Genomic DNA, 15,591 nt, shown 5'->3' with positions numbered 1-15,591 from the left:
ATTCAGCAGGACGACTGATCCATTGGGTTGGCAGCAGTATGAGACTGGCCAGTGCTTTCTTCTTTGTCCATTCCCAGTCATATGAAGTAGGGTTGGGTAAGTGTGAGCTTATGGGACTGTCCTGTTTATTGGTTAGGAAAGATGCAGAGGTTTAGACAGGTGAAAAGAAGAAACAGCCCATTTCATCATTCCTCACACTGTTAGATTTAGAGGTATTGTCTTGGTGTCGTGTTTGCAACTGATTCTTTCTTCAGAACTTGCAGATGTGATCCATGTCCTTGTACTACAGGATCAGGCAAAGTAAAAGAAAAATTTTTAGAGATGTAGAAAAAATTTTTGTTAGTTGCTGTATTATTACCCCACTTTCTCCCTCCCTTCTTTTTCCTGCAGCATCTTAACAATCTATCCACTGTTGATTCTTCCCTTTAATTACATGCCTATTATGTTTTAACACACATTCCATCATGAAAGCCATTACTTCTGTTTCTTATTAGAAAGAGATGTGCCCAATTTAAAAAGTAGGTGTTTCAAACATCTGTTTCAGTTTTCAGTCAGTCCACTCTTTCGTGTTTGGTAAAGTATATGATAAGTCAGTCTATTGTGTATGATGCTTCTTAGCACACTGTTGAACTGTACCTGCAGCAAAATGGGTTTTCTTTATCAAGTGAAATATAAAAAGGGAGTCCAAATTGAAACAATTTCTGCTGTGGCCTCTAATAGTGTTGAAAGTGTATACTTCAGTCACCAGGTATACAAATTCAAATCCAAAATGAGTGTCTATTCTGGATAAAACCTGTTGCCATCCACCTGGAACCATAGGTAATAGGCCAGTGTAATTCTGTGTGAATATATGTTTTCATTTCTCTTAGGTATATACCTAGGAGTAAAACTGCTAGGTCATCCTAACTTTGTATTTAACCATTTGAAGAACTGCCAGACTGTTTTCTAGTGACTGCACGATTTTACATTCCCACCAGCAGCGTATGAGGGTTCTGATTTCTCCACATCATCACCAACACTTATCTGACTTTTTGATTCCAGCTATCCTAGTGGGTGTGAAGTGGTATCTCATTGTGGTTTTAATTTGCATTTCCCTGATGACTTATGACGTCAGGCATCTTTTCATGTACTTATTGGCCATTTGTGTATCTTCTTTGGAGAAATGTCTATTCAGATCCTTTGCCATTTCTTAATTGGGTTATTTTGTCTTTCTATTCTTGAGTTGTAAGAATTCTTTATATAATCTAAATACAAGTCTCTTATCAGATATCTGATTTACAAATATTTTCTCCCATTCTGTGGGTTGTCTTTTCACTTTCTAAATGGTGATTTTTAAAGTACAGAAGTTTTTTTCATTTTGGTGAAGTCCAATTTATCTATTTTTTTCTTTTGTTGCTCATGCTTTTGATGTCGTATCTAAGAATCCTTTGCCAAATCCAAGGTCATGAAGATTTACTCCTATGTTTTCTTCTAATGATTTTACAGTTTTTCCTCTTACATTTTGGGTCTTTGATCCATTTTGAAGTTAATTTTTGTATATAGTATAAAGTCAAGTCCAGCCTCATTCTTTTGCATATGGCTATCCAGGTTGTCTCAGCACCATTTATTGAAGAGACTGTTTTCTCCCCATTGAATAGTCTTGGCAGCCTTGTTGAAAATCAGTTGACCATACATGTATGGGTTTATTTCTGGACTGTCAGTTCTATTTCATTGACCCATATATGTTTATCCTTGAGCCAGTACTACACTGTGTTGATTACCACTGCTTCATTATAGTAAGTTTTGAAATCAAGACATGTGAGTCCTCCTACTTTATCCTTCTTTTTCAAGGTTGTTTTAGATTTTCTGGGTCCCTTGCGATTCCATATGAATTTTAGAATCACCTTGTCACCGTCAGTTGGGATCTGACAGGCATTGTGTTGAATTTGTAGATCAGTTTAGGGGAGTATTTGCATCTTAACAATGTTAAGTCTTCTGATCCACGATATGGGATATTTTTCCATTTATTTAGATCTTTAATTTCTGTCAGCAATTTTTTGTTGTTTTGAGGTTTCTGTTGTTTTTTTTTGTTGTTTTCAGAGTATAAGCTTTGCACTTCTTTCATTAAAATTTTCCTATGTATTTTTTATGCTATTGTGAAATGGAATTGTTTTCTTAATTTCATTTTTGGATTGTTCAGTGCAAGTGTATAGAAATCCATGTAATTTTTATATATTGATCTTGTATTCTACAACCCTATTGAACTCATTTATTAGTTCTAAGAGTTTTGTTTAGTAGATTTAAAATTTTCTATATATAAGATCATGTTATCTTTGAATAGAGTTAGTTTAACTTCTTAACCTATCTGGAATGTTTTTCCTTCTTTTGCTTGCCTAACTGCCATAGCTAGAATTTCCAATACAGTGTTGAGTAGAAGAGTTAAGAGCAGATCTCCTTATCTTCTTCCTGATCTTAGGGGCAAGGCATCCAGTCTTTCACCATTAAGTATGATGTTAGCTATGGGGTTAGAGCCATTAAATTTTTAGCAGCTACTAAATTTTTAGTTTAATTGTCCTGAGAGTTCTTTTTTTAATCCCTTTTAGTCTTATTGTTTCCTTTGTTGTGAATAATCCTAATCTTTTTCCTATCATTCAGCCCTATTCAAGAGAAACTGAGCTAGTAGGTCTGACGGCCTCCCTCATGACATTAGAAACCCATGTCAATGCAGCCTTGTAGTATGAAACAAAACATGGCTGTGCCTACAAGAGGCTTATAATCGAGACTTATCTAGCACGGCCATGGCCCTTGATTTACACCAATTCACAGTACAATGGGCAAGTGCAATTTTTGTTGAGAAGGCAAAGAAAATATTACAGTAATTCTAACTGATTTATTTAATTTTATTTATTTATTTTTTCCCCCCAAAGTCCCAGTAGATAGTTGTATGTCATAGCTGCACATCCTTCTAGTTGCTGTATGTGGGACGCGGCCTCAGCATGGCCGGAGAAGTGGTGCATCGGTGCGTGCCCGGGATCCGAACCCAGGCCGCCAGCAGGGGAGCACGTGCACTTAACTGCTAAGCCACGGGGCCGGCCCTAACTGATTTATTTAGTAATGATGTTAATCTAACTCATAATGTAATTGCTATTTGGTATAATACTGATATATGTGATAAAATTAATTCAACTATATTAACTGTAATTGAACTATATTACAAAGCTGTAGTAATTAAAACAGGATGGTATCGGCATAAAAACAGAAATCAATAGACCAGAATAAAAAGTCCAGAAATAAACCCACACATATATGGTCAATTAATTTATGACAAAGGAGCCAAGAATATACAATGGAGAAAGGACAGTCTCTTCAATAAGTGGTATTGGGAAAACTGGATAGCCACATGCAAGAACATGAAACTCAACCGCTGTCTTATACTATATACAAAAATTAACTCAAAATGGATTCAAGACTTGAACATAAGACCTGAAACTGTAAAACTCCTAGAAGAAAACATCAGTGGTAAACTCCTTGACATCAATCTTGGTGATGATTTTTTGAATCTGGCCCTAAAAGCAAAAATAGGGGCTGGCCCGGTGGCGCAGCAGTTAAGTGCGCGCGCTCTGCTTCGGCAGCCCAGGGTTCGCAGGTTCAGATCCCAGGTGCGCACCGACACACCGCTTGTCAAGCCATGCTGTGGCGGCGTCACATATAAAGTAAAGGAAGATGGACACGGATGTTAGCCCACGGCCAATCTTCCTCAGCAAAAAAAGAGGAGGATTAGCATCGGATGTTAGCTCAGGGCTGATCTTCCTCACAAAAAAAAAAAAAAGCAAAAATAAGTAAGTGGGGCTACATCATACTAAAAAGCTTCTGCACAGCAAAGGAAACCATCAACAAAATGAAAAGGCAACCTACTGAGTGAGAGAAAATATTTGCAAATCATGTATCTGATAAAGGGCTAATATCCACAGTATATCAAGAACTCATACAACTCAATAGCAAAGAAAAACAATCTGATTAAAAAATGGACAGAAGATCTGAGTAGACATTTTTCCAAAGAAGATAATGGCCAACAGGTACGTGAAAAGAAGCTCAGCGTCATTAATCATCAGGGAAATGTGAATCAAAACTACAGTGAGATACCACCTCACACCTGTTAGAACGGCTATTATCAAAAAGACAAGAAATAATGAGGATTGGCAAGGATGTAGAGAAAAGGGAACCCTTGTGCACTATGACGGGAATGTATATTGGTGCAGCCACTATGGGAAACAGTATGGAGGTTCCTCAAAAAGTTAAAAATAAAACTACCATATGAACTGGCAATTCCACCTCTGGGTATTTATCTGAAGAAAATGAAAACACTAACTTGAAAGGATATATGCACCCCCATGTTCATTGCGGCATTACTTAATATAGCCAAGATATGGAAACAACCTGAGTGTCCATTGACGAATGGATAAAAATATTGTGAGATGTAGATAGATAGACAGACAGACAGATAGAATATTATTCAGCCATAAAAAAGTATGAAATCTTGCCATTTGCAACAACATGGATGGGGCTCGAAGGCATTATCCTAAGTGAAATGAATCAGACAGAAAAAGACAAATACCATATGGTCTTTCTTATATGTGGAATCTGAAAAAAAAAATCAGCAAGCTCATAGGTACAGAGAACAGATTGATGGTTGCCAGAGGCAGGGAGGGAGTGGGTGGGAAAAATGGGTGAAGGGGGTCAAAAGGTAAAAAGAAAAAAAATCACTTGTACTCTTAGGCTAAGACTTAACTTTCAAAAAAATAAATGAGTTCCGTTTTGGTGAGTAGAATACAATGAATCAGATGAATCCAAATTGAGTCCATTCCAAACAGTCTCTCCAGGGGCCAGCCCGGTGGCGCAAGCGGTTAAGTGCGCACGCTCTGTTGCAGCGGCCCAGGGTTTGCCAGTTCATATCCTGGGCGCGCACCCACGCACTGCTTGTTGAGCCATGCTGTGGCGGCGTCCCTTATAAAGTAGAGGAAGATGGGCACGGATGTTAGCTCAGGGCCAATCTTCCTCAGCAAAAAGAGGAGGATTGGCATCAGATGTTAGCTCAGGGCTGATCTTCTTCACAAAAAAAAAAAAACTCTCCAGAAATTAAAAGGAGTCATTACCATATTCACACTGCAAATCACATTTTACAGGTGAATATCACTGTCAGATGTACAAAAAGACTCCTGGAAGCCACATTAGTTCTTCTAGGACACTCTGAAACATCCAGTGAACTACCAGAAGTAGTAATTAACAGGAAAATATTACTAAAAAAGATTGCTGTGATTGGTACATAGAATATACTGGCTTTGTCATAACAATGCATGCCTAAAAGGTGCAATAGATAAACAACACTCTAGTGGCCTCAAAAAATGAATGTGCTTCCCAAAGGCTTTCACACCTCTGAAGGGAAGATGTACCTGCCCTTGCACGTGAGACGTACTGGAGAACAACTGCACAGAGGCTGGCGTTTTCTACATACTGGTAGAGCCAGCTGTGAAATGAAACCCTTTGTCCTATAAATAACCATCTTCTTAACTTGTCTGATTTTGAGAGCGGACCTTTGCATGTTGAGGTATATTTATTAAAGCAACGCAGAAGTATAGCTTAGAAATTTATAAAATATGATTCATTCTCCAATAACATATTACCAGACATTTTGACATTGTAGAGGTACATTTCCAAAACAAATCACAATTCAAACTCTTGAGAGTGTCTGAGAACTCAGGCATTTTCGTAGGTGCTCTGAACAAATATTTAAGGCACACAATAGGCTTTGAATATGTGTTTCAGTACCCTTTTTTTTCTCCTTATACTTATAGAAATAATATGCACTAATATCCAAAAGCAATTTGGGAGTAAAAATGCTGACCCCAAAAGAAAAAAAAATTTGATAATACTAATATCAGTGACCAAATATATTGGAAATTTGACTTAAAACTGCCACAACTTGTTCTTTTGTTAGAAGATGATTGACTAAAGAATGAACTAAATTTAGTTAGTAATTGTTACATTGAATCAAGGTATTGCCACATTTCATAAAGTTCAATTTTTAACGGAAGGAGCAAGTATCAAGTTTGTGCATAATTAAGAATAAGTTTACAGTGGAATATTAGTAAACTGCAATGTTGAAAATTAAACCTATACCTCATTAGATAATACAAAAGATTAGTATTTTGGTGTTTATCCTTTTTTTGTGTTCTATAAATTCTGTAAAAGATACAAAAGGCAAAATGATGACAAGTGATTATAATTAAGAAAGCTTGATCAAGGGTTGGGGAGCAGGTGGAGGAGGTTGGGGAGGGGGTGTGGACTGTTGAAGTATAAGATTAATCTCAGCTAGTTTATTTCAACTCTGCTTATCTCTGAGAACACTGGGAGCCATGGTGCTGATGTTTGGCCAACCTTGAATGAAATGGACTAATTGGTGATTAATATAGTCCTGTGCTAGGGTCCAGGATAGACTAGGGGGCACCTTGCACTAGCTTGTCGGCGTTGTTTAATGGGAAATGTAAAGATTGACGGTTTGCACCAGGTTTTTGTCAGGTTTTCTTATTTCTGCTCTTGAGCCTGGTCACACGGCCTGATTTTAGCTATGTGATCAGAAAGGTATAAAAGACTGCTCCTTGGACAAGAAGGGGGCTCCTGTGAAATGTGGCAGTCATCAGATTCCTTCTATTTTCAGTGTAAATGGCACCAGCAGTGTACCATAATACACGTTTAAAAAAATCCTATGGCCATTTCACCACTGTATTCCATGCAAGTTTAGGATAAACGTGTACACTAAAATCCAACACCCCCGTAAAAGAAAAAAAAAACCTTTTAGAATAACAAAAGGTCTTACTAGGTTTAATCCGTCTTCTTGGGAATATTGAAAATATTACTTGTTACTTATTTGTATATATGTTCTGTCTCTAATTTTACAGGGGAAACAAGGTAAACACATTTTATATGGCTGCAGTGAACTTTTTAATGCTGCACAGTTCATAAAACAGGTAAAGTGTTATCTTTTTAGTTTGCTGCTGTTGACATACCCTAAGTTGGTGTTGATATTTTTCAAAAGAGAGCAAGAGAATCATTATATTCATCTAAATGTGCTAAAACCAAAAGCCATAGAGGTATAAGAACGTAAGGTTTTTGCCATGGACAAGTATGAAGAAAACTCTGATAAGTAAAATTATTTCCATTACCCCAGATATATGAAAAGGTAAATTTAGAAAATTTAAAATTGGAGTAATGTACTCAAATAGACAAAATTCAATTCAGCATTTCCTTATATATTGTCCACATTTCTGACTTTGCCAAGCATATCACAAATTGGGCTGAGAAATTAGGTAACTTTCTTAGGGGTAGTATGTGTTCAGTTGATACAATGGAATTACGTTTACCTTGAAAGTTAAGGACAGCAGAAGCTGAGGTGTACAGACTCTATATGTTCTTTTAGTATTGTTCTGCTAATGTTCTCGGTAATTATAATGACCTTATCTTTTTTAAGCTGTAACTCCCTGGGATGCTCAGTAGGTGACCAATAATGTCCACTCGCCTTCGCCTTGGCTGCCGCAAAAATCATAACTGCACCCTGTACTCATTTCTAGCAACTGTTCCTAGCATCATTTTCCAGCACTACTTTTTTAACTCCCATTATGTGGTTCTTGTATTTTTAACCTTAATGTAGTGGCCCAATGGTATTACGAGAATTTCAAACACACGTAAAAACTGAAGAGAATTTGTCGTGAACTCATGTACACTCCCCATGAACATTTTACTCTGTTTGCTTTATAAGATACCTACTCATCTATCCATTCTTCGTTCTGTTCATTGCTTCAGCTTACTTTATTAATTGCAAAGTAAATCATAGATACCAGTACACTTCCCCCTTAATACTTCAGTGCCAATATCATTACCTAGAGTTCATTATTTGTTTAGTTTAGTTTTTTTTTTTAACCCTATGGAGGTAAAATTTACAAGAGTGAAATACACGAATCTTAAGTGTACATTCCTGAGTTTTGCCAGATGTTTGCCTGAGTAACCCAAACCCCTATCAGCATATAAAACCATCACACCACAAAGTTCCCTTACAGCCTTTCCCAGTTAATCCTTGCCCCTCGTTAATCCCTGCCTCAAAACACTGTCTTGATATTTCTCTACCATAGATTAGTTTTCCCTATTCTAGAACATCATATAAAAGGAATCTTAGGTTAACTAGAGGATTCTCAATTTTGTTAATCTTTTTAATGAACCAGATGTTATCTATGTTAATTTTCTCTGTTGTTTGTTTTCTGTTCATTTGTTTCTACTCTTTATTGTTTCCTTTGCTCTGATTACTTTGGATTTACTTTGTTCTTCTTTTCCTAGCTTCTGAAGTTGGAATATTATTAAATCATTAACTTTAATTTTTCTTTTCTAAAATAAGTATTTAAAGCCATAAAATTAAAACTCTTGCCAAATGCTGCTTTAGCTGCATTCCATAAACGTTGATGTGTTTTGTTATTATCATTGTTGGAAATATTTTAAATTTTCATGGTGGTGTATTCTTTAGCCCATGTATAATTTAGAGATCTGTTGTTGTTTTCAAGTATTTGTGGGTTTTCTAGATATCTCATTCTTACTGATTTCTCATGTTATTTCCTTGTGGTCATAGAACATTCTCCACATAATTTCATTGTGTCAAAATTTACTTAAATTCCTTTTATGGCCCAACATATGGTCTGTCTTGCTAAGCACTGCATGTACACTTAAAAAAGAGCATGCATTCTGCATTAGTTGAAGGAAAGGTTCTGTAAATATCAATTTGGTCAAGACAGTTGATAGCGTTACTTAGGTCCTCATTGATTTTATGTCTTCATTGATTTTTTTTTTTTTTTTTTTTTTTGGTCTAGTTTTGTAGGTACTGAAAGAATGGTGTTAAAATCTCCAACTGTTTTTGTGGAATTGTTTCTTTCTCCCTTTAGTTCTGTTGGTTTCTGCTTTTTGTTTTTGAAGCTCTGTTATTAGGTACATACAGGTTTATGATTGTTGTAACTTCTTGATGAATGGACCCTTTTATCATTATGCAGTATTCCTCTACACATCTGGCGTTGCTTTTTGTCTTGGTCTACTTTATCTGATACTAATATAGCCACTCAAGCCTTCTTATGCTTACAGTTTATGTGTTAAAACTTTTCCCTTTACTTTCAACTTGTCTATGAATTTATGTTTAAAGTATATATCTTGTAGATAGCATATAGTTGAATTTTTTTTAACCTTTCTGACAATTTATGCCTTTTAATTGGATTCTTTGGTCTCTGAACATCTAATGTAATTATTGGTATGATTGGATTTAGGTCTACTATTTTACTGTTTGCTTCCTATTAGTCTCCTATGTGGCATTCCTCTGTTCCTCCTTTCCTGCCTTCCTTTGTAGCATATGAACACTTTTTAGAATTCCATTTTAATTGATCCACAGTTTTTTTAGTTATATCTGTGTTATTAATTTAGCGGTTGCTCTAGAGATCACAATATATACATCTTTAACTGTTCATAAACAGATTAACTGTTAATATTGTTCCACTTGCATTAAATGCAGAAACCTTGCAACCATATAAACCTATTCCCTCAGCATTTATTCTGTGATTGTCATATATTTTACATGTACAGACATCATTAACTTCACATGACAGTGGACAGTGTTTATCATTTGTGTTTCAATCATGTGTATCATAAAGAAATATTTTTCTGTTACATAGATATGATTTCCAATGCTCTTCACCCTTCTAGATTCTAATTTCCATCTGTTGACTGAAAAAATTCTTGTAGCATTCATTGTAGCTCAGATATGCTAGCAGTGTGTTCTCAGTTTTGTTTTTTATGAAAATGTCTTTATTTCACCTTTATTCTTAAAATATATTTTTGCTAGATACAGAATTCTGGATTGACAGTTTTTCAGTACCGTAAACACATTATTCCACTATCTTCTGTCCTCCATTGTTTCTGATAGGAAGTCAGCAGTCATTCAAATTGAAGTAACTTTATATGTATTGTATAATTTCTCTCTGGCTGACATAATTTCTCTCTGGCTGCTTCCAAGGTTTTCTCATTGTCTTTCGTTTTCAGCAGTTTAATTATGGTGTATCTGTTTGTGACTTTTTGTGTATTTATCTTGTTTGGGGATCACTAAGCTTCCTGAATCTATAAATTTATACCTTCACCAAACTTAGGGAGTTTTCAGCTTTTATTTCTTCAAATATTTTTATGCCCAGTTTTCTCTCTCCTTTCCTTTTGGGACTCCATTTACAGCCTTTTATATTGTGCCACAAATCCGTGAGGATTCTGTTCTTTAGAGTGTACAAGTTGCTCTGTATTCAGAATCACTAAGTCTTTCCTCTGTTGTCTCCATTCTACTGTTTGAATAGTGTTGTATTTTCTAGTTCTAGAATTTTCATTTGTTTTTTTTTAATAAAGTTTCTGTTTCTCTGCTGGGATTGCTTATCTTTTTATTCATTGTGAGCGTATTTTCCTTTATTTCATTGAGGATCGTTGTCATAGCTGCTTTTAAAAGCTTGTCTATTAATTACAACACATGGATTATCTCACTCTTGGTCTCCATTGTCTTTCCCCCTAGAGAATGGGTCACATTGTCCTATTTCTTCATGTATTGACTAATTTTAGATTGTATCCCTAACATTGTGAATGTTATGTTTTGGAGGCCGAATTCCGTTTCTCTAAAAAGTGTTGATTTGGGGTTTTAGCAGGCAATTAACTTGTTTAAACTCAAACTTCAAACTCTGTCTCTTGGGCTGCAGCTAAATCCCGCTTATTAGTCTTTCTTATTCATGAGTGGCTCAGGGTTTCACCATAGATTTAAGAAAAGTCTATACACAGGATTCAGGGCTCCCTCTCTCTGGCTCTCTCCTTTCCAGGATTCCCCCCTCACTTTCAGTGGCTTTAGTTGCCCCAAACTCTCTCCTCTAGTTCTTCAGGCCAGAAAGACTGCAAGTCTTCTATCCGGGGTTTAGCTGCCCTATATAGCACCAACTATGGTTTGCTTTCAGGCTAAGAGCCACAGAACCAGGGAACCTAGTGCTGTTCCCTCCTTCCAACTGTCAGCTGTCTTCCAGAATCTTCCTACTTTCAGTTGCTCTACATTGCCTTCAGGTAGTTGGTGTTTGTATTTTGTTTAAAGTTTATAGTTGCTATTTCTGGGAGAAGTGGTCCAATAGGAGTTTACCCAGCCTTCCAGAATTGGAAACCTTTTCATTTCCTTTTAATCTTTTACAAATATAAAATGAAAACATATGGGAAGTGAATTGTCAGCGGTGAAGCCACACATGACCTTTTTCTTTACATTTTCATACTGAGTTAATAATCTCTTTATTCTCAGAGTTTTTGTTTTCCATTAGTTGACTTTGCACCTATAATGTTTATACGTTTTTGTCATGACAATATTTGTTACTGTTCAGTTTTAAAATATCTACAAATGCTAAACATTTGAGTTAGTTAGTGGTAAACATTGAAAATTTATTATTATTCTAGGAATGCAGTAAATGGAATAAGCCTAAATTTTACCATGATGAAAGTACGCATTTTTAAGGTGTTTACAGATACGTTTGAATGCATGTCTCTTCTGTGATTTAAAAAAAATTGTATATATGATTTTATGGGTTTTTTGTTTTATTTTAGCTGTCACAACTTGGACAGAAATAACGCAGAAGAACCTTAATATGAGAATCTACTTGGATCTTGGATAAATGTAAAAAGAAAAGTCAAAAGAGCCAGATGTTTCCTTCTCCATCTCAATGTCCTAACAGTGAAACTTAGAGTTATTTGTTAATTTTTAAAGAAATTCTATACTTAATATAATGTATACTGATTAAAAGAATAAAACATTTCAGAAATAAATTTTTAACATTGTGCATTCTCTCTCCTGTTATATTTGACAAATGAGAAAGTACTTGGAAAGGAAGGAAAACTCTGTCTGAATATAATGTTAAAATATTAGTATAATAACTAATGTGTTATGATTGAAGCTAGTGAAAGTTTAAGAATATATATTACTTGATTGGTTCATGAATCTCCTACTTGTATGCATTTTGATTGTAAAATTACCTTCCCGTAGTTTGTTGATTTCCCATATTGCCTCTAGATTTTAAGTGGAGATTTTAAAGGCACTTTAATGTCTCTTCTCCCTCTGGCACACCTGTGTACTTTTTTTTTTTTTTTTTTTGGTGAGGAAGATTGACTCTGAGCTAACATCCCTTGCTGCTCTTCCTTTTTTTGCTGAGGAAGATTAGCCCTGAGCTAACATCTGTGCCCATCTTCCTCTATTTTGTCTGGGGGATGCTGCCTCAGCATGGCTTGATGAGTGGTGGGTAGGTCCTTGCCCGGGATCTGAACCTGCAAACTCTGGGCCACCAAAGTGGAGTGCACAAACTTAACTGCTATGCAACCGGGCCGGCCCTAAACCTGTGTACATTTTATCACATAAAATCCCTCCTTACTTTATACAATGGCAACAGTCAAACACTAACAACATCTAGAATGGACAAATACAAAACATTTATCCCATAAAGTTCTAAAATAGGGAAAAGTAAGTGTTAAATTTGGTTCCAGCCTTCCTGGTTTTCAGCACCAAGAAGGAATATTGATCCATCGTATAAATAAAGACAACCATAAGATAAAAGCAAGCCAATTGCTCCAGAGAGAAAACTGTTCATAGTCTAAAGGCCAGGGAGCTTTTCCACCTAATGAGCCTCATTAAGAAGAATCTCTCAAGTTACAGGCAACATCCTGATAATAGATACAAGACTCACAGGACTGTTTCTTTCTGCAACTTCCACCCCCCATGAGTCAATGCCATCAGACCAAAGCACAGGTCAAGAAAATGATAGTTGCAGAGTGGTCTGCTGATCTTAGTCCTGGCATAAAATTTAAAGTATGTCTGGATGCTATAACAAATTACCATAGACGAGGTGGCTTAAACAACAAATATATTTCTCACAATTCTGGAGATCCACTGTCTGGCAGATCCACTGTCTAGTGGGGGCCCTCTTCCTAGTTTGCAGACACCCCTCTTCTCATTGTATCTTCACATGGTGGAGAGTAGAGAGAGCGCTAGTCCCTTCATCCCCTTAAAAGGTTACTAATCCCGTCAGGGTGCTCCACTCCCATGACCTCATCCAAACCCAGTTACCTCCCAAATGCACCACCTCCAGATACCATCACACTGGGGATTAGGGCTTCAACATATGACTCTGGGATGGGAGGACACAAACGTTGAGTCCTTAGCACTACATCATCTGTCAAAGTGATCGCAGTGGTTCATGCTCAGGGCTTAAGGAGAGAATGTTATGTGGAGACAACAAGGCTAATAGAGGTGATAAGATAGAGGAAATAAAGCAATGTCCCCATTTCCTCAATATTCCTCAACTATTTAATGTTTATTCAGAAAACATTATTAGGTTAAAACTGCATGAAAGACAAAGGTTCTCTTTTCATGTTGTCTTTGCATTTAAAAATAAGTTAGAGGGCCGGCCCCTTGGCTTAGAGGTTAAGTGCGTGCGCTCTGCTGCTGGCGGCCCGGGTTTGGATCCCGGGCACGCACCGATGCACTGCTTGTCCCACAAGCAGTGGGAGCACATGCTGAGGCCACGTCCCACATACAGCAACTAGAAGGATGTGCAGCTATGACATACAACTATCTACTGGGGCTTTGGGGGAAAAAAATAAATAAAATTTTAAAAAATAATAAAGTTTCATCAATGAATGTACTGTAATTTTTTTCAAGCATGCCTTAAGTTCACATAAAAGAAGATCATTGCCACGGTTGCCATGGTTCTGAGATGGAAACCTTTCTATGGGACCTATAAAGGTTTGGGGCCTTTTAAAAAAATGTCTCTGGGGAAGCCTTGGCCTTTCTCAGTCTCCACAGCTTAGCCCCGTCTTCCTCGTGTGGGCTACCCAGCATGGCTATCCACAATATTGCAAGGGCTTGGCTGATTCAGAAACCAGTTTTATCGCCTCCTGAAGGGTGATTTTACTCAGAGGAATTAATTGATTCTTGCCCTGGGAAAGCTCAGACCAGGGGTAGAGGTCAATAGGAAAGGGAACTGCTCTGCCAGTTGACTCAAGCAAATTATGTAGATTAACCCTCACAATAGCACTGACAAGTAGGTGGTACAGCTCCAATTTTATAGAGGGAAACAAAGCTCAGAGGGTTGAGTACCTTGCTCAAAGTCATAGCTGGTACATAGGAGAGCCAAAGATGGAACGCACATCTGTCTGCTCCAAGTCTGTCCTCTTTTGGCTGCTCAAAATTGCCTGGCTGAGGGAGCAGAAGGCTTGGAGTCTTACCAAGCCATTCCTCACAGATCAACCTGAGTTGGTCACTTGACCTCTCTTTTTTCTCCTGTGTGTAATGAGTGGTACAGAGTAGGGGCATCTAACATGGGGCCCTCAAGGCAATGAAGCTCACCTGAACTAGCCAGCTCAGGATGTTCAACAAAACACACCTTCCCTAATGAGCTCACACACACACAAACTGGCAGGCTTAGCCACCTGTCTCAAAAAATTTGAGTAGTTTGGCATAAACATGGGAAAGCTCAGTTCACTGGGCATAGATGGGGCTCGACAATGAAAGGAAAAGGCAAAATTAAAAAAAGACTTAGGGGAAATTCAAGTCAAAATGGAAGTTTCCCCTGAAACAGAAGCTTCCATTTCACCATCAGGTAATTTGGTTGGTGGCAAGTCGCAAGACAGACTCATATCCTAGTGTGATCAGAATTGTGAATTTTCAACTCATGCCCTTAAAATTTACAATTTTTAGGTAATATTCAAAGGAAGTTGAAGCTGAGTGTGAAGATTTTAATTCACTTACATGTACCCAGATCATCAGACTGTGGACATTGGAGAAAATTTTTCATGATTTTTGTAAATTGCAAGGCACAGAGCAACTTGACCCCAGGGGCTGATGAAACTGTACCGATGTCACATGTGAATAAAGGAAACCGGAAACTGATTTCTGATTCGTTGTAGTGACCACATCAAAATAGATGTAGACTAGGCAGAGAAAACTAGGGGACTACTTGACTTCACGTTGTTGAATTGCCCGGGGTTCAACAGAATCATGGATTTTCAAAAATTGATAACCAAACAGATTCCTGGATGTCGATGAGTGTGTGCAAGGCTTTAAATATTTGTAGCTGCATCTACAATGGAAACCTCAGAATGATTCTAAATTATCAAGCATCAGCCCCATCCACGTGGCTCAATTTCAAGAGCAGCTGATCGCACTAAAAGCTAGCTCTATGTACAAAGATGACCTGGTTTCCGAAGAATTCCAGCGACAGCTACATGAACTCTAGAACTCTCCTGAAGAATTATGGCTAAGTAGCTATAACAAGATATGTTGATTTGCCTGCCAGCATCATTTTCCTGACTTTTGTCACCCTGATCTTTTCTTCCTCTTCCTTCACCCATACGTCTTAGGTGGAGATGACGCCCTTCCTGACAACAGTAAATGGTTAAGGGATGATCAATTTAACCATTGCAAAATCCTGCCATTGCAACAACATGATAGACCTTGAGAGCGTTATGCTAAGTGAAATA

At 37.2% G+C, this 15,591-nt stretch overlaps 1 protein-coding gene across 4 annotated transcripts in view; it reads left to right on the top strand.

Moving 5' to 3' along the window:
• The window catches only part of SCFD1 (sec1 family domain containing 1), a 98,696-nt gene extending 86,796 nt beyond the window's left edge, over window positions 1–11,900 (top strand). For all 4 annotated transcript variants that reach the window (XR_015549738.1, XR_015549740.1, XR_015549739.1 and 1 more), the window contains 2 exons: window positions 6,936–7,004; window positions 11,668–11,900. Coding sequence is in view for 1 of the 4 variants with exons in the window: in XM_004421146.3 (XP_004421203.1) it covers window positions 6,936–7,004; window positions 11,668–11,691 (93 nt within the window). In the remaining 3 variants the exon portion in view is untranslated. The remainder of the gene's footprint in view (window positions 1–6,935; window positions 7,005–11,667) is intronic.
• Window positions 11,901–15,591: the final 3,691 nt, after the last annotated feature.

The sequence above is a fragment of the Ceratotherium simum genome, chromosome 3 (assembly GCF_057802395.1).
Source record: "Ceratotherium simum simum isolate JZ-2026a chromosome 3, ASM5780239v1, whole genome shotgun sequence".
Lineage (NCBI taxonomy): Eukaryota > Metazoa > Chordata > Mammalia > Perissodactyla > Rhinocerotidae > Ceratotherium > Ceratotherium simum.
This window is presented reverse-complemented; position numbering and strand designations above follow the sequence as displayed.